Raw genomic sequence first — 24,401 nt, 5'->3', positions numbered from 1 at the left:
TACCATGGACTGTCCCTGCAGCAAAACCCGCTGCAAGAAAGAAATATCTTCTCTAACTGCTGAACTGCTTGAGATCCTAAACACTGCTGACTTGTGGAGGCTAACTCAGTCTTGAGGTGAGTAGCAGCTGCCATGAGCAGTTATGAAGGCTAGAACCTCCAGACTGAACTTCTAGGTTATTAAAGGGAAACGATATTAAAAAAGGGGGAAAAAAAATTCTCCTGTTTCTTTTGAGTAATGTTAGAAGAAAATGGTTTGGTTTCCAGGCACTGCTTGTTCTAACATCATTGTTCAGAGCAGTTTTATTTACTCAGTCCCTTGAGAGATGGCTCAGGCAACAGGAAAGTGAAATGTACGAGATTGCAGGAGCTTTGATGCAAAGCAGCTTAACAGGGCCATAGCGAATCCCCCCCTTATTGTTCTGCTCAACCCTGTTTTCATGTCTACTGTTAGTCCTCATTTCAGATCTAAGGAGCAGAAGACTAGTATGTGGGTCAAAGCCCTTTCTTTAAAAGTATAATTGTAACTTTGACCACTGTATCACAGGCTTTTTGCTTTGGTCTGGGTTGGGTGACTTAACAGTCCCAGCTTTATGAACATAGCTACATGGCAGAAATATTTAGTAACAATTTACTATTAAAAGAAGCTTTGGTAAAAGGAAACCTAGTTTATATCAGAGGAGTCTTCCATTGGAAATGATAGCTTTTAGTAATCCTCAGAGAACTAAATTAGGAAGTGTATACAAGATATGATTTAGAGTGAAACAAGAATGGGCTCCTGCCTGTCAAACTAGTCTCTGATTTTGTAAGTTAACGTCACTTTTTGACTCATCTTTGGCCTACTGACTTGTGGCTAATTTTTGTTTCTTGCTTAGAAGCTTCATGTGCTTTTTATGAGATCTAGTTCACTCTTCACATTCAGATCTTTGTGATTAAAATTCCTTAGGAAACAGCACAGGCAATACAGAATATAAGGGGTTTGCTGCTCTTAGTGTTCATATGGCCATTGCAGCAGCAAGGGAGTTTTCAGGACTCACATGAATTAATTCACTTGGTCACTCATCTTCTAACTTGGATCAGAGATGTGGTCCTAGTTCTCTAAAAGCGCAATGAATGTCAATAAGTATTGATATGGTGCTGCTGGGAAATCAGGCCAGAACTGAGACTAAATTACCAGGCTACAGCCCAGCTCTGCCACAAGAAATTACTTATGTCCTAAGTCATAATATCTGGAGCTGAAATAGCAGTGTTGGTCCTACATTCATTTTCACCTTGTCAAATAGTTGACAAAGCAATGTGGCTAGCTTTAATGCTGCTTTACAGTTCTGAAGCTGAACGATATCAAGGTGCTTTAAACCTCATTGATGTGAGAAACAGGGTGCTAGTTCTTACTGCTGACCTCTCTTGAACGTGATTTCCAGTACATAGTATTTAATACTGCATGCACTAATCCAGGTTTAATGTGGGAGAGGAGAATCCATTGGGTGAATTGTATAAATGCTTGATGCGCTGGAAGCAGTAAAAGGCATTTTGTGGGATTAGATATTAACACTTAACCCAGCCGTGGTCTGTAGTTCCTGTTCTTGTTGTCTTTCTTGTATGTTAGATGTACAGTGTAGTTAGCAGCACGCTGGCAGGAGCCATTCATTAGGAGTGCAGCTATGGGAAGCGATGATGTGCACAGCAAGGAACCTGGTCGTGCCTGTTACAAAGAAAAATGAGGTGGCCTTGTGCTGTCTGCGAGTGCTGTAACTCTTGGGGTGGGTGATCTGCAGGAGACCTTGGTGGTATCTGCACACGGAGTCGATAGGAGCTTGTCTGTGGCTGGCTGTAGCAGATAATTACAAAAACGCACAAAATAGTTTAAAAGCTCAAACGCTGCCATTGTATCTGATCTTAAATACAGTTTGCAAAGGATGCTCAGTTTCACTGATGCTGTGTTTTCATAGGGCTTGCATTAAGCTTGTGATGTTTTATAATAAGAATTACCTTTAACTGGCACTTCCAGAAACACCAAGCAGCTGCAGTTTGGCCACTGTAAAAGCTGCTGGTGCTCCTGATTTCCCCAAATCAGGTCAGTGGTGATGCTGATGGCTTTCCAGGAAATGTGTGCTCTTCCCCCCACACCCTCCATTTCCTTTCTGCAATGGGCAGACAGGATGGATTCACTATTCCTGCCCTTGCTGCCTAAAAATCAGGGATCTAGATTTTCTCAGCTTGAGAGGAGTAGAAGAAATCAGTGTCAGACTATAGAAGTGTCAGATACAGCTAGGCTGGAATAAATACTAAATTTCCAGACAGCTGAAGCTAGGAGAGAATCCTGCCTGTGTTAGTGCTCCCCACTGAGAGGGAGATGATATATCTAAGCATTGAGTCAAGCGTATGGCAGGATCTCCAGAAACAAAGTCACTGTAATAGTTACTCAAAGTCACTGTAGTAGTTACGCACAGTGACTGAATCAGGACTTAATTTAATGGTTGGTAGAAACATTAGGTTTCTATTTTCAGTCAAATAGCATGGTATCTAGTAAGACTTTATTTTTCTGGTATACATAGATTTCACTATGGCTTTGCCTTATCCAAATAAAAGAAAAATAATAAACCTGAAGAGCAGCCACTAATGAGGATGCCAGGGAGCAAGGCAGTAAAATAGGAAACATGTTGACCACACTGGTAGCAGTACTCTTAAAATGTGTCATGGTGTAACTTAGAGGTTGAAGTTCTTGTGCAGTAGCTGTAAATGCCTATAAAGGCCTGAATCTTCTGCCAGGCTGGTCTATTCAATGTAACATGAGAGGAGTTTATTCTTTTTCTAGGGACTATAAGTATGACTAGTTATAAATTGGAGAAGGAGGAAATGGGTTGATGACTGTGGTCTCCACCCTCCTGGCTATTGCGTATATTCAGTGGTGTCAAAGAGCCATGGTGAGCAGGCAGCTAAAATCAGGACACTGAAAGAGGATTATTTTTTGTTCCATTTAAGCTCAGCTAGAGGAGTCAAACACATGGTGAATACAGTAATGGCTGAGTACTTGTAGACAGGGGACTGGGCTGCATCTTTAGTCCTCCTAAATTAGTGTGTCCGGCTGTAACCGAGCTAACAACAAGCTGCCCTAAAACTCTGCCACTCTCCATCACTTACCAGTGCCTGGCTGAACTTACCAGAAATAAGCTCAGATAGCTGATTTGCCTTACATCAGTGAAATTGTAGGGGCAGAAACCTTTCTGTGAGCTACTGCTGTATTGAAAAACATTTTATTGCCTAATTCAGTCTTTTTGTCTCAACATGGTTAGAATTAGGCTTTTAGTGAAAAAACTGACCTGTAATTGTGGCTGTTGCTGCATCTTTGCTAACAGTCTTGCAGCTTGTCTTGGAAATTCTTGGCTTGCTTAACCCACTCAAACTCAAATAGCATTCAGTGAGAGCAGGGTGGGTTTATGTAATTTCCCATAATTTCTCTTACAGAAGAGATGCAGAGTAATTCTCTGGGACCTGTTGTAATGCCCTGGAAAAGCATTTGGTTTCACTTTCCAAATTCTGAATGATCTCAACATAAGGACCTGAAAGTGATGCTTTTTTTCTTGTTTGCAAAAAATCCCTGCCTATAATGTGGCGTTTCCTAGTTTGGTGGATTTTGGCTCTGAAATCAGGTTTGTAGAAAGGCTTCACTTGAGATGCTGTACTTGAGCATAAAGCAATGTGCTAAACACAGGCTAGTTAGAAACAGCTTATCAACAAGTAATGTGACTCTGATTTCTCTAAAAATGTGACCGGTTACAGGCAAGCTTGGGTCTCAGCTGCTTCCACATGAGAAGAAAAGGTTTCTCTAATTCCTCTCCAGTTGCATTTTCTGGCGCCAGAGCTCAAGAAGCATCCTTCATGTGGCAAAACATCAGCTTTATTTAGTTCTGTAATGATTGTTATTGTAGGCAGATAGCCCTTTTCTTTTAAAGAGTTGTGGCTGCAAAACAGGGTTTAGAAGTTTGAAACAGTCTTCCAGGATCCTACAGCTTTTGCATGGGTCTGCATCACATACAGAGACCGTAACTGGTGCTCCAGGCTCAGCCTTTGCAGTGGTCTTCTTGAGACAAAACCCTCAGGGTTAGATAATTTGAGAGCAGAGGGTTTTTACTGAGAGAAATGAGACCTGCTTCCTCAGCTCCTTGGCCATGCATGTGGGATATAAACATGGTAATGCTGGTATGCTACTGACCATATGCTTTTTTTGGTTGCCTAGAAACTATACCTGTGTAGAAGACTTATAGGTTCTGCCAAGAAATCTTGTAGCTAGCTTAACCCTGAGTTTTGTTGTCTCTTGCATTTTTAACCTCAGTCATTGGGCTGTTTTATGTCTTAGATCTCATGAAACAGCACGTAAGCACAGGAATGGGCTTTCCTGGGAAAACCCCAGTGGTCCGGAGGAGTCTGCAGCTACACGAATCTGCTCTGCCCTGGGTAAATCTCTGCTCTGTTCTCAGTGCAGGGTGGCATGTTGTAGAGCTAGGCATGTCCTTGCTGCAGCAGCAGCTCTCTTCTGCGATGGTGTGGTGACAAGAGGCATTCACTTGCTGCTCTTGGAGCAATGCCATTTGTGTAACTGACCTTAAACTGCAGTCTAGGATTTTTTTAAGCGGATCATAAACGTTTTGATTGTGAGTGTGCCATGGCAAATGACTGCGGGGTGAGGACTTGGTGCTGCTGCAACGTCCCTGCATACAGTCAGTATCACGAGCTGGCATATACAGAATGTAAAGCCATGTGAGCTGCTGAATTTTTTCATAAAGGTGAACAGAAAACCTTCTTTTCTTGGCTAACTGGTGCTCTTGCCCCATAAAATTTGGGTTGCAAGGCAAAGGCATGTGACAATTTATAAGTAAAACTGTAGCCAGGTACTTAATCACTCAGTAATCCAATTTGTTTGGTTGCCTGCTTCTGTTTCTGGTAATAAAACTTTCCATAGTCTGCCCTGCTGAGCAGGGTCAGCACCCTGTGTCCAAGTGGCATGGTTAGATGCTTAAATGAAAGGGGGTGACCTGTGATTCTGCTCTAGCCATGTGCAACTTGCTTTTGGGATCTCTTCTTGCATTGCCAGTCGCACGTGAGCCCAGCTGTGGTGCAGGGGCTGGGAGATGCTTCTCTGGAGATCCTATGCTAGACTGGTGGTGGGACTTTCTCAGTGGGTTGAGCAATGCTAAGGGAAGGGTTTGTGCTCCGCAGTGCAGCAAGCAGTGTGTGAGTCTCCCTTTCAGAGGGGAGCATTTTTGGCACTTAATCAGTCCAGATTCAGCCCTCTTTCCTACTGGCTGGCTTTTGACTGCTGTGAATGGCAGGACAGCACAGAGAAGTTAATATCCAGTGCTGGGATCTCTGCAGTCTTCTCACAACTGATTCAGCTCAGAGTCTTGCCCCATAGCTGGCTGCTGACCTCAGAGGCACTGGAAGGTAATGCTTGCTGTCATCGCCCATCAATATTTGGTTCATCAAGTTGCACTGATTTATTAAACAGACCCAGATGGTATTCAGACTTGAGAAATGCTTGTGGTGGCAAGAAATGTAGTATTAGGAACACAGGTAGATGGACCAGCTTAACTCTTCACACAAGAAAGGCAAAAAAACTTTGGATCTCGGTAGAGCAAGTATCTAACAGGTTTTTTTCTGCACAGAAAGAGTAATTTAAAATATTTGCAAATATAAAACAGAGATCCTCTCACCTTAGCAAACATTTTTAGCCTGCTTCTGAACCCAGAAAGACAGCAGTAGTATCTTGTGTTCCAGCTTTTCAAATCTATTTTACCCTGTTTAACAACAGTTGTTGGATAGTGCTTCTAGAATTAGGATGTGGTAGATACTTTTTGGCTTGTTTTCTGAGCATTACCAGCCCAGGTCCATCGTGGCGTTTAGATTTTTCTTGTTCAGTTAGTGTTTTGCTCATAAGAAATTTGTGTGGAGTTATACTGTGGGGCCACATGGGCACTGGTATGTAAAATGAACAATTTAATGGCCTTAATTGAAATTATTTTTTCCAGTTTTTCACTGTAATGGTAACTTGTTGATGTCTTTTTTTGTTGTTCTCTTTCATAACTAAAATATTTTGCTTTTTTCCAGGCTCACATTAAATTTCCTATTGACTATCCATATTCACCACCTACCTTCAGATTCCTGACCAAAATGTGGCACCCCAACATTTATGAGGTAAGACATTTTTAAAATAATCTTAGGCATGTGAGAAGGCTTCCTATTTCCTTAAACTTCTGAAAGTACTGAAGGTACTAAATGTCTCTAGCCATAACTAAAGTGGTTAGCTGTTGGTGTTAAATGTCAGCTTCATGGCTGAACAGTGAAATCTAAACATTGTAGGAAATGCTGTTCTTGTAGGCAGGGATGGAGCCGTTCTCATACCTACAAGTGCAGCAGGCAGCCTCAGCTGAAGCACTATGCCATGAGCACTGGCAATTTTAGGGGACTGTTGGATCAAGGCTGGTGTATGTGGTCTTTACCCTACTGTAATACTTAGACAACTCGTCGTTGTTGTTTGTACACAGTTCAAGTACGCTTTAATTTGAGTATATCCTACAAAATTGTGTGCTGAGACAAGAAATAATGGAAAACAGTCTTCTGCAGCAGACAGCCTACAAATGAAGGGGGTTGGACTTGGGGTGCTCCAACTGCAGAAAGAACTGGAGCTGGGCTGGAGCCCAGCTTCAGGAGGAGTCATGCACAGCCTGGCCACCCTGGGACCAGAGTGAACAGATACCTCCAGACTTCATGTCTGCTAGCCAATTTGAAGTAGCCCTTAGTTCAGTGTGTGTATGGGCCACATTCAAAGGGTAGTGCTGTGGGCTAAGTCCATAATTGGATCATGGTACAACTACATAGCAGGTACAGAAGGGGAATGATACTACATAGAAGCAATCAGTTAAAATTACCAAATTTCATGGAGCTGTGTTTGAAAGCTGAAGGCCTGTTCTGGCACAAAACTTGACTTTTAGTGGAGGCCAGCCAAATTCTCGCTAAACTTTTGGATATCCTAGAGAAGTCAGCCTGCTAGGACTACTGGTTGAATAGTTTGAGGAGCTAAAGGCTTTTCAAAATGTTCCTGTTGGTGCAGCTCTGTCACCTTATCACAGGTCTTCCTGTGAGAGGTTCTGAAGGCTTCCTTTGGGCCCACTTCAACATAGGAATGTCATTGCTCTTCCTTGCTGTGAACAAATCATGGCTTCAGTTGATGCCTTGGGCTTGGAAGGCCCTTTTCTAACAAGTTGTTGCTCCTAAATGTCCAGCCTGGAATAACCATGCTTCAAATGTCATGGTGAAAATGTGCACTGATGGCTTATAATAAGTGGCCAAAAGCCTCTCCAAACTTCAGTGCAAAACAGGGTAGTGATCAGCTTTAATTACTGGATGCTCAGGAGGATTGCCCTAAGCCCACGGACATCCTGAAATCAGTCATCTGATAGTTTTCTGACTTGAGTTTTGGACTTGGCACAGAATCTTGCATGTAGCCAAGGATGGTGTTTCTCTTTAAGGCTCTATTTCAGTTATGTAGGAGTTTGATCTATAAATAAAGACAACTTTTGTGACCTGCAGATTATTGCAGATCCATACTGTGGATGTTGATTCTGAATCCAGAAATTCTCATGCAGGAAGTGAGTGGGAAATGGTTACCAAAATGGTATGTACAAAATGAGTCTTGGAAAGGACCTCTCCCAGCCCTGGTGGGAAAGATGAAAAATTGGCTCTAGAAACAACTGAAGGTAGGAGGAGAAACTAACCCAAAACTTGATGGGTGTATTTTGGGGTTACTGGTCAAATACTCCAGCTCTCAGCTTTGTACTTTGTGTTCATAGCAGTATTTCTTGGAGCTGAGGGAATCTGAAGTGGCTTGCAGGCTGTTTTGGAAACAACATTTAAGCAATGAAGATGAGGCACTGGGATAACTCCAAATGAAACTGAGAATAAATCAGCAAAGTGCTTGAGGTTGGAGGGTTTGTCAGGAGGAGGGAAAAAAAAATCTTTCAGTATAAGGAAGGTGAAAGAAAGTAGCAGTTTACAGAATCTGCTGGTGGGACCAGATGGAGAGGTTGGGGCTGATGTTCCAGTTCTAAGCAGAGAGGCTTGAGTAACTTGTTTTCCCTATCTCCAGTTTACTTGGGTCATCTAGTTTAATTTTGGTAAAACTGCATTCACTTGTTTTTTTATTTTTATAACATAACAGTTCTCAGTCCTAATAGAAGTATAGGTTATTTCCCATTGGCAGATGAATACTCCATCCTCCTTGTTTATATCTTTCAAAAATGCATGTAGGGAAAGGCTCTCCCCTTGACTACACTGATCCCTAAAACCGTGTACTGATGTCATCAGGCCCCGTGACACCTTTATTCTTCCAGACTCTGTAATGCAGTGCTGCCCTGCTTGAATTTGCATCCCTCTATATTTTCATATTGCCAAATATCTGCTTGTCCACATGCTGCTGACCTGATTGCTCAAGGAACTTCACCCAAGTGCTGTGATGCTTTCTCCTGGCCACCAGCACTGCATTCTCACAGGAGCTGGTTAAAGGAAAAACTGGGTAAACTTATGGAAATTATTAATAAAATCAGAATAGGCTGTGAATATAATCTAACATTAGTAAGGTCAACTTCACCTTAAAATGATATTAGAAATATTTCTAGATTGCACAAGCCTGTTGGAGTCCTAAAAGGAAACTGCCTTGTTATGGCAAACTGTTCCAGCAACATAAGTGGGTTCTTGGGTATTCAGCAGCTCCAGGTGCTACGATGCTGGGCGTAGTTGTGTTCTTGACAAAAACCTGCTTCAAAATGATGAGGACTTGGTAGATTAGTATACCTGGCAGGATTAGTTGAGCCACTGAAATCTGGATGACTGATCACAAGCCTCCAATGTTGAAGTAGGATCTTTTTTGCCTATAAAACAAATGTCATTGTTAATCAAGGCAAGTTGAAATATTTGGGAGGCCCTTCAGGTGAGCTGCTGCTATCTGTAGCTGTGATCTCTGGCTCAGGCTCAAAGGCATGGATGCTATCATAGTGAGCAGCACTGCTTTGTGCTCTGGCTCCTATATGTTGAACAGTGTTGGAGGGTCCTTAGGATGTAGCTGAGACCAGGTGTGTGGGGAGCTGCCAGCCTGCAGTCTCAAACAGAACTTATCTGCAGCTTCTCTTGTTCCTATCATCATGTACCTTGGATCAGGGTGACAAGGGACAGCATGAGTGCTGCCCCTCAGCTGAGGCTGTGCCACCTGAAGGTGTGGGGTTGCCTCTAGGAACTTGAGCACCTAGCTGCAAGAGGCAGCAAGCCAGCAGGGCCTGGAGAAGCCAACATCTGCTGGCTAGCCTCAGGCCCCATCTGCACCTTCACCCCATCCTGCAGTAAGGCATTGGGACCCCATGAGTCCCTGGAGTCATCTTCAGTGGAGAATATCAGCTGTGGTGGGTACTGCTACAGCACTCCTACAAAGTAATCATGTCAGAGTGCTTTTGCTGATGGAGAATTGGTTTTACAGGCTGCTTAAAGTGTTTATAAATGGTAGGCATTATAGAGCTTTAAATCTATATTCAGGCTATAAGACTGGTGAGTAAAACACAGATTGAGGATTACGTGGCTGTATAGCTTCCATATACTGCCAAAATATTCTTCCTCTTGCATGCTGGAAGGGATTTTCAGTGAAACTTTCAGAAAGCATCTCCTGCTTTTTCACCTGATATTTCAAACAGCTGTGTCCTAGGGGAGTGGCATAAGCCTGCCCTGCACCATCTGTTCAACCTCCTTGTGTCCTGGGAGAAGCATTGTTTTGGTACCTGAGCTAGTAGAGAGTGCCAAACCCTTCAATTCAAAAATTCCTGTAGCTAACTCAGCTACCACTGGGAACAAAAAACTTTAACCCTACTTTGGATCTCCTGTGACTAAAGCTCATTTCTATCACTGTCACAGTACTTGCTATCTGGAGACCAATTTAGTTTTATGTGACTTTATTACTATTTTTGCTTGCTTTGCTACATTCTTTAAACCTCTTGAGATTTTGTACCAATTTACAGACTAACTCTGTTTAGCAAGGGAAACTTTTGAATATATACATACAGTAGACTCAGGAAGAATTGAAAATGGCTTCCAGTTCTTGGATATTTTTTACTGACGCTTGAAGTGTTCATATGAACAAGGTTAAACTGCTCAGAACATAGCCAGAGCGGTGGAGTTGATTTGTCAGACCTCTACCTCTATTCTCAGCTTTTGTTTCTGTCTTGCAGAATGGAGATGTATGTATTTCAATTCTTCACCCACCTGTAGATGACCCACAAAGTGGAGAGCTGCCATCTGAGAGGTGGAACCCTACCCAGAATGTCAGGTAACAGTGTGAATCCATGATGCACAACAGTGCCCTCAAATGCCTGTCATCTCTCTCCAAGACTAAGGCTTGTGTTGGGAGAGGTTTGGAAGGGAATTTAAGACTTTGGGCATTTTAGGGCTTGAATTGGGTAGAAACCAGACTTACCAAGCTATCTAAAGATACTAGAGTGCTGTGTGTCCTGATGCTGGGCTAACAATGTAGAGACTTCTGTGCTGTTCACAGGGTTTTATGCTCTTAAAGCAAATTATCTCAAATGTTCTAGCATTTCCCAGTCCATGTTATCCTACACTTAGGTTTTTCAAATGCCTCCAAGATACCACTAGTGGAAAAGAACACTTTTGAGTATTCAGGCCCTTTCAGGTAGGCATAATCCTATGTACTGTTTGCCTTCCAGTATTTGTCTGTCTCCTGTCCTGCAGTATTGTATCTTGAGCAGATAGCCAGGTAGTTTTCTTCCTGCCAAAAAAAGAAGGATCACTAAGTACTAGAGGCATTCAAGGCTAGCCTGTCCATTTTTTTGAAACACCAGCTGAATTTCTGTCTTATTACAAGACTGCCAATAAAGAACTGATAAAACTCCTATCAAGTAGCAGCTCACTGACCTGTGTGGCTGGAGTAGTGAGTGATGTAGTAGAAAAACCTTAAAGTAAGGTACTTCCTGTTCTAACTTCTTATCTGGATAATGAATCAGATTAAAGTTAAAATAATTGCCTCTAGATTTTCAGCATATCGTATGAGAATTATGCTTGCTTTCAGAGTGACGACTTAGATGTTGGTTCACCAACTTGACATCTTAGTTATTTATTGTTAAACCCAGCTAGGGATCTCAGCACACCTGAGGGAGTGTAGTGATTTGAAAAGGATTGTCTGATAGTTTGACTCAGCTTTCATTTAACTTGGCTTCGTGAAATTAATTTGAAAAGAGCCTTTGTCAAAGTGCAGATCTAGCAAGGGGGATTTATTGTATTCTTGACCCTTGGAATAGGATTGTAATACGTGCTCTGCAAAGTGCTGAACTAGAGCTAACATGGCAGGAGACGAGGAATTGTAGCAGTCAGCAAATTATAACAACTGATGTTCTTCCTGGAGCATGCTGCTTCAAGGTTAAAAAGGCTCAAGAGAAATGGTGTCTTAGCTGTGTGAAGTCATGAAGTGCTGGGAATCTGACCTTCTGAGCTTGAGGTAAATGTTATCTAATCCATCTGTGCCAAGTACAAGTGAGTATGAAGCAACCTCTCAAAGTTCTACTTCACATTTTTAAAAAAAACAAAAAAGCTTAAATACTATTTTAAGCTATATATTGCTAAGTCATGTTTACCTGTCCCTCTGCTCACATGGTTAAACTGTTTTTTCATACAACTGATATGGCTAGGACTAGGTGACAAGCCTCAACTCATAGTTAAGGAACAGCTTTGGGCATTAATTACTTATATCACACACATTTTGAGTATAGAATCATAGAATAGAATCATTAAGGTTGCAAAAGACCCTGAAGATCATCAAGTCCAACCGTTAACCTATCACTGCCGAGTCTACCACTAAACCATGTCCCTAAGCACCATGTCTACACGTCTATTTCATTATATACAACCCTAAAGACTGACAGGAAACTTCTTATGGTGCTAGGTCTCTGATTTCTGGTCTACCTTACCATGGTGCAGTTCTTGGTGTTTACTCTCTTGGAATGTGTTGGGCTTAAGGGTGACATTTGGGGAGAAAACACTCCTCAGCTGTATCAGCAAACAGAAATAAAACTTGTTCTTAACTGCTAGCCTGCTACAAACATCACCTGTTGGGCCAAGTGCTGATAGAAATGCATCCTGCTGGGGTCCCATCTGGCTTTGTAAAGCTCCAGAGTGTCAGATAGGAGGCAGCAGGGCTGAAGGTTTGGGAGGGGAGCATGCTTGTAATGAGCTGGATGTGTAACCTAGGGCTTCTCTTCAGCTGCTAAATTTTGTAAATCCTGCTAAGTATTGACTGCTTACTACAGATAACTGGTTGAAGTGTCTGGAGAGGGGAATGTAATTTTTCAACTTTGAGAGCACCTGTGCTTCTGCCTCTAACAATGTCAAGCATGCTCATTAACTTTTTTAACACAATCAATATGGACTTTCCTATCACTTAAAGCTAGATGAGGCAGGCATAAATAAATATAGCAAACATCCAGCAAGATGTGAAGGAATGCAGCTGTGATCTGTGTGGCAGAGAATACTGCTTTTCTTTTGTCCTGAGTCCCAGAAAGCTGAGGAAGTGGTGGCAGGGCTTAGAGTTGAGACTGATCACTTTAGTTGCCCTTCTCCATGTCTCCCCTCTGTCCTTTGAGGTGCACAGGCCAGAAGTGAGCACAATATTCAAGATGTTGGTACATCTGTATCTTGTGAAGATAGATGATGCCCTGCCTCACTATTGCTTTGTTTCCTGAGGATGCCCATTTTTGTTGGCCTTTTTGGCTGCCTAAGAGCTGGACAGTTTCTGCAACCAGCTCAATGCACTAACATGACTGTCAGTACAGCCTAAGCCAAAACTTTATATTGGAGAGCAAAAATGTGCTAGGACAAAATGATACCTACCTCTAAAGGTGGCTTGGAGAGACTACAATGTGGATAGCAGCTGGAACAAAAAAAACCACACCAAAAACCTTTTTCAACAAGGTATACAACAAGATGTGCTGGCTGGGAGCTCCAGCCAGTCTACATAATGTCTGTTTTGGATTAAATTAATTTGTGTCTGAGCCTGCTGTTGATACATGGAGAGAAAAAGGCACTCAACGGGTCTGTTTCCTTGAGCCTCTGCTGGCTGCTCTGCCCCGCTGGTAAAGGGATGTAGAGGGACTCACTCTGGAGACAACAGCCCTGTAAACACTTAAAACAGATAACTCTTCCCCAGAATGGGGTGGGGGATGTAAGAAAGCAGAAGGCAGGCTTGAAATCCCCACTCTTCATGCAATCAGCTTGCATGAAACAACATGTTAGAACAACCTCACCTGAGAGAGAAACAGATCCCTGACAAATTGCAGATGGTCAGTCTGTATCCAGTCCAGCGCAGTTCATGTCTGATGCTGAGGATGTTTTCAGTCCCACGTGGTTGAACTTTTTTTTTGTGGTTTTGGTCCTGTCAGATCTCATGTGTTGGGATCCCTTCCTGTTACTGTACCCTCTTCACCTTGCTTGCCCGCAGTAGCAGGGTTTGAGTTGGAGCAGACTGTCCAGCTCTTAAGGTATCAGGGTGATGGAGCTGATCTAATGTGCTGGTGGGGAATGAAGAGCGCAGAGAACCTCACCTCTAATAGGTAGTCGCCTTAGTGTATTTAGAATCATTAAGGTTGGAAAAGACCCTTAAGATCATCGAGTCCAACCATTAACTTAGCACTGCCAAGTCCACCACTAAACCATGGGGTTGTTGTGACCCAAGTGCAAGACCTGGCACTGAGCCTTGCTGAACCTCATGCGGTTGGCCTTGGCCCATCGATCCAGCCTGTCCAGGTCCCTCTGCAGGGCCTTCCTACCCTCTGGCAGATCGACACTTCCACCCAACTTGGTGTCATCTGCAAACTTACTGAGGGTGCACCCGATCCCCTCATCCAGATCATTGATAAAGATATTAAACAGAACCAGCCTCAACACTGAGCCCTGGGGAACACTGCTCATGGCTAGTCGCCAACTGGATTTGACTCCATTCACCACCACTCTCTGGGCTCGGCTGTCCAGCCAGTTTTTAACCCAGCGCAGAGTGCACTTATCCAAGCCGTGAGCAGCCAGCTTCTCCAGGAGAATGCTGTGGGAGACAGTGTCAAAGGCCTTACTACAGTCCAGGTAGACAACATCCACAGCCTTCCCCTCATCCGCTAAGCGGGTCACCTTGTTGTAGTAGGAGACCAGGTTAGTGAAGCAGGACCTGCCTTTCATAAACCCATGCTGGCTGAGCCTGATCCCCTGGTTGTCCCACACGTGTCGTGTGATGGCACTCAAGATGATCTGCTCCATGACCTTCCCCAGCACCGAGGTCAGGCTGACAGGCCAGTAGTTCCCTGGATCCTCCTTCCGACCCTTCTTGTAGAGGGGCATCGGATTCGCTAAATTGCAGTCATCTGGGACCCCCCCAGTTGACCAGGACTGCTGATACATGATGGAGAGTGGCTTGGCCAGCTCCTCTGCCAGCTCCCTCAGTATCCTCGGGTAGATCCCATCTGGCCCCATGGACTTGTGGGCATCCAGGTGGAGGAGGAGGTCAGTGACTGCCACCTCTTCAACAACCGGGGCTTCATTCTGCATCCTATCTTCATCTCCCAGCTCAGGGGCCTGAAAGCCCTGAGGATGACCAGTCTGACTTGATGTAGCTTTGCAGTGACTTTGGAGTCTGGGGAACCACAGTGGAAATTGGGTTCTCCTCACTTTGTTGGTGGAAGGGTGGTAGAGCAGATGCTAAATCCAGACATGAATTCCTGTCCTTGACCTTCCCTAGACTTTGCTTGCTCTACAGTAAAGCTGTTGCAATGATGCTGGAGCTGATGTGCTGGCTTTACAGCCTGTTTGCTGAGAATCAAAGGCTTTTAAATGAGTTCTTGAGATGAAGCAGAAGATGGTCTCTCTTCTGCCTGTCATTCCAGTCTGACCAGACAGTTTTTTTTCCAGAGCTGCTGTTCTCTTTTCCTACTGAATTATATCATTTGGAAAACAAATTGTATAAGACTCTCCTGATAGCTGTGCTGAACAGTCTCCCCAGACACAAGTGTTTAGTTTCAAAACCTTTCAAGAAACTCAGCATCCAAATGACCAAGCATTTCCTGGAATTGTGTCCCAGATAGATGACCTGGTAGATATGCTCCGCACGCATGGCTCTGAATGTGCCCCTAAATCAATGCAAGTACGGCTGGAGCTGTAGTCTCCTTTAATCAAGTTCTGCAAAGCAGTTGCTATGTGCTGCTGTATTTCAAGACTTATTCCTTGTCTCTTGTTCTTCCCTTCCCTTTAAATCGAAAGCTGTTGCCAGCAGGAGCACCGCGGACACATGAGGCTGTTGTGGTGGTCGCTAACAGCCAGGTGGTGGTGTGTGTAGAGCTGCCTGATGGGACTTGCTGTTGAGTTTTGTGCTGGTTGTGGCACTGTGTGAGGAGTAAAGGGCTGAATCTCTGAAGTGCAGAGGGTTGTAGGAAACGCAGGAGAAAGGTCTGGGCACGAGGGAGGTGGTGTTTGCCCCGGTAAATGCCAGCAGAGCAGGGCAGCTAGCAGCTCTGTGCTGCTGCTAGTAATCCAGGAAGGCTCTTTGTCTGCTGGGGGTTATGTGACTGGCTCATGCTGGCTTTGCTGAGTACCAGCAGCTGAATCCTGCTAGGCCCTTGGCGGCTTGCCTGGGTATTGAAAAACATCTGCACTGCCTTCTCCTTGCTGTGCTCGGGTGCTGTTACAGTAGCCTTAGCTGTGCATGGGCTGAGGAGAGGAGAGACCCTGCCACAGCTCCAACCTCTGAACAGCCAGTGGGGCAGGGAAGGTAGTGCAGCCTCATCTCATGGGCTTGGGTCATGGTGGTCCTCCTCCCTACGCAGGGGCAGGTGGAGACCCTGGCTTTCTGCTGGGATGCCAAATATCACTAGGAACAGGCTCAACAAGCAGGTTTCCAGCCCTGTACCATCCATATGGGCAGTGTGGACAAGCTGAATTTGGGTCTGATCTGAGCTTTAGCTGCCACCCCTTCACAAGCATGTGCATAGACATGATGATCTGTAGTCAGTTTAGGTTCTTGAGGTTTGTATTGTGTCACCTTTCCTATGCTGATGGCTGGGGTCTAAAGTTCATAAATATCTACTCTCACTTCAACTATTATCCTTAGTTATCCTTAGCTTAAGCTTTGATTTTTTAAACAAGTTTCTGATGCATCATGTAAAGAAGTCGTCGGCATCCAGAATCTATGAATGCATTAGCTCTGACTCTGTTGTTGTGGTTACCTTTTTCAGGACTATCTTACTGAGTGTAATCTCTTTGCTTAATGAGCCCAACACATTCTCTCCTGCCAATGTGGATGCATCAGTCATGTTCAGGAAATGGAGGGACAGTAAAGGAAAAGACAAGGAGTATGCTGAAATCATAAGGTAAGCTTTGTGATGCTGTGCTACCAGCCTCCTGCTTTGAATCCGTGTTTGTTTTTTTTTTAGGATTTAAGATTCAAAAGAAATCTTTGTTTTATAACAGGCTGCTTGCTAAATTTGCTGAAACCAGCTTCTTGCTGTGGTTGCTTCTTTGGAAATGAATTTTACTGTTTTATTCTAAGTCCACACTTCTGGTCCCTCTAGGTTTTTCAGCACACAGAAGCAGTGCAAATTTCTGGAGCAGGAGGACTGGGCTGATCTGTCTTTAAATTGTTCTTTTTTCAGACTAATCTGGCATGATGCTCTGCAAAACCTATTGGCTGCTAGTAAATCCCAGTTGAAGTCCCTGCTTGCCTTTGAGCACTGCCTGCATTGCTTGGGATGTGATTCAAACTGACTGCATCCTATTAATTCTGTCCTTAATGCACTCATGAATCATAATCTTGTCCCTCCAATTCGAAGGAATATCAGTGGGATTTGGCAAGCACTTGCAAAGCTGGGTTTGACTAGCTGGAAGCACTGTTCAGTTTTGACTGTCCTTTGCTGAGAAATTCATGGTCCATCAGGTGCTGCAGGGAGATGATGTAAACTTGAGCCAGGGTTGCTGCGGAGCAGCGGGTGGGCCACCCGAACTGCAGCGTGACCGCTGGCACGCTTGGCTGGTGAAAGACTACATCTGCATTGACTCTGCTAGCTGGGCATGCAGGATATACCTCTGGTTGGAGCTACGCAGGGCAGTCGGGTCTGTGCAAAGAGCCGCGCTGGGAGGTTGTCTTAGTCCCCTCCAGCTCCCTGGGCTTCGGTGGGGCTGGATGTACTCCATAAGCAGAGTATGGCAGACTGACGAGCAGGCGGGTGCAGGTGAAGGGACAGGCTGCCATCTGCTCCTCTCCCTGCTGGGAGGCAGCACGGGCCAGCAACAGTTCACAGCCCGAGTGTGCAGGGAGGCAGCAGCCAGAGCCTGTCCTGGGGTGATGGGAAACACTCCTCTCCTGCCAGCCCCAGGCAGTGCCGGGGTTACGGCTGCGTCTCGGGGTGCAGCCACATGCTCCGACTGCTCTTACCCTCCAGTGGGAGCTCAGAGCTGCCAAGTGCTTGTGGGAATTGCAGTTTTGAGCACACTGGGGTAGAGTCGTCAGCGGTGCAGTCAGTAAGTCATCTTAGGAAATCCCTTACCATCCCTTCTGTAGCAAATGTAATGAAATTTGCTCTTGAGCTCTGGCAGGTCTCTAATGTGGAGTGCTGTAGAATAACTGATTTCATATGTTGCCGAGAGCGTGCGCGCACTGCAAACACCCTTGGAGTGCTCCCAAGCCCGGGGCTGCAGGAAATAAATCTGTTTCTAGTGCTGCTTCAGCCAAACATCAGCTCTCCTGACTCTGAGCTGCCAGGAGGGCTGGGCTGGCACTGGGGATGGCCGGGAGGTTGGGAGTCGAGCCACGCTGCTGCTGCTGGCACGTGGCCCTGTTCACGTTGCTGTGCCCTCTCCCCTGCAGGAAACAGGTTTTGGCTACCAAAGCCGAGGCAGAGAAGGATGGCGTGAAGGTCCCCACTACGCTGGCAGAGTACTGCATCAAAACTAAAGTGCCTTCCAATGACAACAGTTCAGATTTGCTTTATGACGACTTGTATGACGACGACATTGATGACGAAGACGAGGAGGAGGAGGATGCCGACTGTTACGACGACGATGATTCTGGCAACGAGGAGTCGTGACCTGCTCCCTCTATGCCCCTGTACTGCCCTGCCGACTCAGGCCAGAAGGGAGCAGCGGTAACCTAGCAGCAGTCCAGCAAAAAAGTGTGGGGGGGGGATCAAAAAAAACTTTTTGTCTCCTGCTGTCTCCTGTTGTATGGATCTGTTTGCTCCTTTTTTATGGACCTCTTAGAGACCCTTCACAGAATGTCTGAATTCTTGCATTCTTAACCCTTTCATCACTGTATTATGATTTCTTTTTAAAAAAGAAACTCCCCTTTTCACTTCTACGAAACGCTCACAGCGAAACAGGTTTGCTCACGTTTAAATTCTTGAATTAAATAGTCTTGCATTGAGATGTTTAATGTATTTAAAGCTGGAACAAACCCATTGGAAGCTGAGTTTTTGGGAGCTTAAGTGCTGCATTTACTGGGAAGAAAAATCCACACAAAGCAAATTGCCAAGGTTTAGCTGCTCCATTTACAATAATAGCGTGTGTACATTCGTTTAGCCTTGTGGTGGTGGCTTTTCCTTTATAAGGTGTGGGGCGGAGAGTGTAAAGCTACTGTGTGGTGAGCTTGATGGGATATCACTGAAAGGTACAGTATTCCTTTTCAGCCTGCTCAAGTTAGGAAATAGCTGGCCCCTGGAGCCCCGGAGGGCACAATAAACTGTCTCTGAAAAAGGCTTGTGATATGAACCCTAAAATAAACACTTAACACTTCATGTCTGTACAACTGAGCCTTGGGTTGCTATTTTTTTTTTCTTTTCAGACTAGGTTGGGGTTGAAAAAGTTCAGTTTAGCTGTGCTGCTGAGATCTGCTGCCAGCTGCCCCTCTCTGGAAGGAGGAGAACAGACATGCATCCTGCTGCCCAGCAGGCCGGCATTCATCCTGAACTTTTTTGGCAGTGAGAGAGACTGATAGCCTCCTGCCCCAGTGCTCGCTAGCAGCCCTTGCTTCCTGCAGCCCAAATGCAGTGCTGGCCTGAGACTTCTTTCTGTTGCTTATTATGTAGGTCATGTGTTGGTAAATGCAGCTCTGCTGCAGCTCTGCGGGGCTGGCAGAAGTCAAAGCTGCCTTTGGTGGGTGGCCAGGCTGTCCCTGTTCCTGTAGCGGCTGCCGTGGCTGGGGCGCGGGGCAGAGGGGATGCATGCGTGCTGGGCTCTCCCCTTGGCTGGCTGGCTGGGGCATGGGTGAGCACGTGCAGCCCTACAGGAGAGGGTACACAGTGCTTTCAGGCTGGAAGAGGCGGCCAGGCGCAGGGTTTGACAGGCTATTTAGCAGCATGCTTCAGCTGGTGCACTGAGCTTGATCTCCTGCATGTGTTTGGGAGCTCTTGGCAGAGCTTAGGGCCCTCCCTTGTGGGCCTGCATGCTTGTCTCTGCAGAACCCTCAGCACCCTCACCCTGTTGTAGTGTGTGCTTCTTGTTCGGCCGTGGTGCAGTGGCCTGAATTCACCTTTCGTGTGATGCCTTGATCAGCAGCCAGCCCTGCCCTCCTGTGCTGAGACCTGGCACCTCCAGCAGCAGATCTGAGGTGCTGGCCCTGCTGGGGCGAGACCCTCCCTTCCCACAGGTTCAGAGGCAGTTACCCTGATAAGAGCTGCGGGCTTGGGCGTTTGTTTATGCCTCCCTTTCCTATATCTCAGGGTTTTCAATGGTTTGTCACCAGCTGCGGTCCCTCGAGGGGTATTTCGTGGGAGTAAACTTTGTTCTGCGATCAGCTTGGTGGCTGTGTCCTGAGGCGAGGAGTGGGATAAGAGTGAGCAAGCTCAGTGTGCTGCCTAGAGGGAGAGGAGGGGAAGGCAGCCCTTGGGGAGGGGAGGAAGGCTGGTGGGGCTCTGTTTGAAGTGAGCAAGGCAGATGTGTTTTCAAAAAGTTGCTTGGCTGGGATTTGCTGCAGCAGGGGCAGTCCCTGCTCCTCCGCCCCAGGGCGTGCCGGTGGTGCCCCCCTTGCACCCTGCGGAGCAAGGGCAGCACCAGTGGCGATACCTTGCCCCCCAGTGCTCCCTGTGATGGTCCACCCTCCATCTTGCATGTTACCTGGGGAGGCAGCCGGGCCCCTCCCGAGCTGTCCCACATGGGCTGCTGCAGCTCAGCCTTCCACCAAGGACTGACAGCCCCTCGTGCTTTTTGGAGCTGGCAGCGGGGCTCCCCTGCATCTCATGACGGTGTGGGGCACCCCACAGCTTCACTCCAGCCCTGCCAGGGCAGCGCCAGTGTTGGCAAATGGGTCCCTGGGCCTCCTGGCTGCAGGAGGGGTCTGGGAGCTGCACCAGGACAGGGAGACCGACCTCCAGCTTTCAGAGGGCTGTTGGGGGATGAAGGAGCAGAGTATGGTGATGCTGGCTGTGCTGATGGCTTGGTTCGAAATGAGGATACTGCATCTTTCAGGATTTCCCTTGTACTTTTGACCATCTTCACTGTATACTCTCCAGTGACTTGTATTTTCAAGCTTGGTGTTGTAAGCTGCATTATCATGACTCTTCTGTTACCGTTTTTTAAAGACAAAAAGCAACCTATTTTGAGAGCTCCTACATTAACCAGACTAATTTCTCTTCCCCACTGTCCCGTGCACTGTCATTGCTTGTTGACTTGCTGGTTTCCTTTTTCTGAGATACAAACTGAAGTATGAGGGTTTTTTTGAAACTATTTAAGAGATTGAGGAAAAAATGTTTACCTGATCTGTGTATTCTGGTTTTTTTTCTTAACCCTTTTCTCCTGTCTCAGCCAATATTAGCGTTTACATTTGCAACTAATGTTTGAACTAATGTTCAAATGCAGTTTTCAACCATTCTGAAACCAGCAGGGTACACTAAATTTCTTAGTACTTTTCTTAGCTGAAATCCCAGCTTTTTTCTTCAGTATAATTTACCAGAAAGAATTAACTAAAACTGATGCATTTTTGTGTTGGCTTTCCCTTCAGTAGTGTTATTTTGTCTTTTCTGCACATCTGTCTACTAATAAAAATGTGAAATGAAAATGTACTGTTACTTCCCTGTTAATTGACCTGGTTTATTTGCATGGGTTACTTAAAGCTTTGAATAACAGCTGTTCACAATTTCAGTGCTGCTCCAGTATCAATGCTTATAGATACACATAAGTGCCTATAAGGTTATGGGAAATGAAAGCTGGTGTTTGACAGCCAAGCTGAAGAATGCACTGATTTAGAGAAGAACATTGGCAAAAGGCCATGGGCTTTGCTGTTATAGTTAATCTTCCCAAGTCAGGAAGTGGGAGACCGGTGGGAAGATGCTCCATGGTTTCCCGTGACTGGAGCAGGGATGCGGGACGTGGGGCAAAGCCGCTGCTGCTGGGGGGTTTGCTGCTTCATGGCCGGTTCCCTGGCAGGGCAGGAGCACAGCACTCCTGACGGGGCAGACGAGGCAGCGGGGGAGCTTGCTGGGGCAGGGGCTTTGACCTGGTGCAGAAGGCTGGCAGAGGAGTTGAGGTCATCACTGCCAGCCCTTCACGGTGCTTGCCCTGCCTGGCCCATGCTGTTCCCTGCGTGCTCAAGAGCAGAGAAATTTGTTTTTGCAGTGCTTCAGTCAAGCTAAAATTAGCAGGACAAGCGCACATTGTTTGCAGCGCAGCAACTGCTGAGTCAAATGTGTTTGTGGCCAGAGTGCTTCGGCTTCACAGCTGTGCTGGAGGAATGGCGAGGGCATTCCAGAGCTGCCTTCTCAGAGGCATCTCCATAGCGGGGAGGGGGAGTGAGAGGGGTGGTGCTGTCTGGGCCTTGGGACTTGGATCGGGCTTGCTTGTGTCTCCTCCCTGGCTCCTACAGCCCTGGGCTGCCCAGAGCTGCCATGGCTTCTTCATCCAGCAGCAGGTGTGGTACCGAAGGCAGGACAAACTCCCCAGCCTGCCCTGCACTGGGTAAACCTGGCTGCCACTTGCATAGGCTTTTGGTTGGTTGGTTGGTTGTTTTTTTTCCCCCTTTCCTTGATGGCTGAGGGCAGCTGAGCAGCCGTGGCTCTGCCATCAGGCTGTGGAACAGGGGATTAGAGAGGCAATTGCTGCAGAAAAGCCCTGCTGGAACCAACAGTGCAAGGAAACCGGGAAAAGAGGAGGAGAGCCTGCGTGTGGCCGAGGCGGGGTGCTGCCTGCGGGCAGGGCCCCGGAGCAGCTGGGAAGGTGCTGGCATTGCCTTTGCCACCTTGTGCTGGAGAAGAGGACAGTGCCCGAGGGCAGCACAGCCCATCATCACCTCCAGGCCTGGAAGCACTACTCTTCCATGCCCACGGACACTGCTGAGGATAGAAGTTATGCAGCTGGGGACAGCAGAGAAGCACTGGCTGAAGTCCCTTGCAGCTGCTCTGCAACAAACCTCAGGCTCAGGGGGCTGCTCTGCGCTGGCACCAACTCTCACATGTTGCCTCTTGCCATTTCCAGCTGCTTCTTGACCCTGACAAGCAAGCAAGGACTGACTCACCCCTGCGGGGCAGCAGTGGATTTCTGTGAAGAACGCATTCAGTGTGTGAAGATGGCTTTGGGGGAAGTTTGTTTTTCAAAGAATAGGTCCTGTGAGCAGCTCTGACCACGGGTAAATGAGGTGCCGCTGCCACAAGCCCTGCAGGCTCAGATGCTGCTGCCGCCCCTGCACAGCCTGGCAGCGAGCCCCCAGCCTGCAGAAACATTTTTGCCCTCCTTGACATTCAGGCCCCGGAGCTGGTGGCAGTGGGGCAGCAGCTGCCAAGGGCGCACAGCAGCTGCTGAAGTGCGACCAGTATCAAAACTTGAGCTGGGGCAGAGGAATGCCAGTGCAGGTCATGCTGTGCAGCTCAGAGGTAGGGGGAGGGCTGGGTGACAGACTGACTTCTGCCAAGCCAAGTGGGTCTTGCAGGACCTGAAACCTGGTGAAAGTGACTCTCAGAAAGAAAAGTGATTTTCATAGTAGAAGCAGATTTTTTTTTTTCCCCTTGTGGGTCATGAAACAGAATTGGGAAGTGCAAAAAAGCCCCTCGCCTGCTGTGTGGACAGATAAAGCTTCACATTTACCCACCTCTTCTGCTGCATGGGCCAGGATGATCAGGAAGATGAGCCTGGGGCAGAAGCTGTCCCTCAGGAGCCCTCACCACTGACTTTCCTCTTGGTGGAGGCCATGGACTTCATGGGCAAAGCAAGGGAGGGCAGCGCTGCAGCTGTGCTCCTTCCTTACCCATCCCAGCTGCTCCACAGGGACTCGGACAAAGGACGATGCCAGAGGACACCGAAGGCAGAGACACGATGCTCATGGCAGGAGTCAGGGTGCTGCCCAGGATCCCATCCCTGCTGCAGGTACCTGTGACCTCTCAGCACCAAGGTGCACTCACCTTTGTCACAGTATTCAGCAGCCCCTGCAGACCCCTCTCCTGCTCTTACCCTCCCAGCTGAGCTTTTGTTGCAGGAACAGGTGGAAAGGGACAGGCTGTAAAAGCAAAACTGCTCCTGGAGCTTTTGAAAATACAGACAAACACCAGTGATATGCTCAGATCTTTATTAGGGGGAGGAAGGGCTAAAACAAAATGAAACTCCTAAAACATTCACTGCACTGGTGCAGGACAAGGAGGACCAGGAGTTGCCTCCAGGGTCTTTGTTTTAAAAAAAGTGGGGAGGGACAGGTAAAGTTTCCATCCAGCAGCTCTGGCTTTCCTGGGCAGGGTGGCTCAGGGCAAAAAGATGTACAAGACACAGCTTATACTTTTATTTAAGAAACCGCTACATAGTTTTTGCCTCTAATGATGCAAAGGAGGTTCCAGGACACACTGAGCCATCCAAAGTCTCTTGCTAGAGAAACAAACAAACAAACAAACAAACAAAACAGCCCACAAACGAAAAAGAAAACCCTGTCTGTCTTTTTTTTATTCAAAAATTGAAAAAAAAAAAGAGGCAAGGCTGCAGCTCAGGGCCACAGTGACCAAACTGCCCACAAGAGTTCGTCTTCCACAGCCAGAGGGAAGGGGGAGACGAAAGAAAGGGGAAGGCCCACATAACATTTTTTTTCTTTCTTTTTTTTCCTCTTTAAAGTAACAGCTATATTGGGGGTTGGGGGCAGAAATCAAATCAACAGGACACATCTTGATTCTTTTTTTGGGGGAGGGGGGAGGGGGACGACAGGCCTCCTTATTTGCCTGAATTTAGAACTGCATTAAATTAAATGGGCTCCAGCTCCAAAAAAAAAGGCGCAGTTTGTCTTTGACAGTTATAAAGCCCATAGAGCTTAAAAAAAACAAGGAAGGATGCCCTGGTGCAGATGGGAAATGAATAATTAGTTTT

General features: G+C 46.4%; 1 protein-coding gene across 1 annotated transcript in view; it reads left to right on the top strand.

Annotated features, from left to right (window-relative positions):
• UBE2R2 (ubiquitin conjugating enzyme E2 R2) overlaps positions 1 to 18,883 on the top strand; it is a 58,551-nt gene extending 39,668 nt beyond the window's left edge. The window contains exons 2-5 of the mRNA XM_087763714.1: positions 6,105 to 6,191; positions 10,265 to 10,362; positions 16,316 to 16,450; positions 17,944 to 18,883. Coding sequence (XP_087619840.1) covers positions 6,105 to 6,191; positions 10,265 to 10,362; positions 16,316 to 16,450; positions 17,944 to 18,163 — 540 coding nt within the window. The 3' untranslated portion in view covers positions 18,164 to 18,883. The remainder of the gene's footprint in view (positions 1 to 6,104; positions 6,192 to 10,264; positions 10,363 to 16,315; positions 16,451 to 17,943) is intronic.
• The last annotated feature ends 5,518 nt before the right edge of the window (positions 18,884 to 24,401 follow it).

Source organism: Nipponia nippon, unplaced genomic scaffold (genome assembly GCF_047370975.1).
Source record: "Nipponia nippon isolate SJK-2023a ecotype South Korea unplaced genomic scaffold, ASM4737097v1 scaffold_29, whole genome shotgun sequence".
Taxonomy (NCBI): domain Eukaryota; kingdom Metazoa; phylum Chordata; class Aves; order Pelecaniformes; family Threskiornithidae; genus Nipponia; species Nipponia nippon.
The sequence above is the reverse complement of the archived record's forward strand: the minus strand, read 5'-3'. Positions and strand labels throughout refer to the sequence as shown.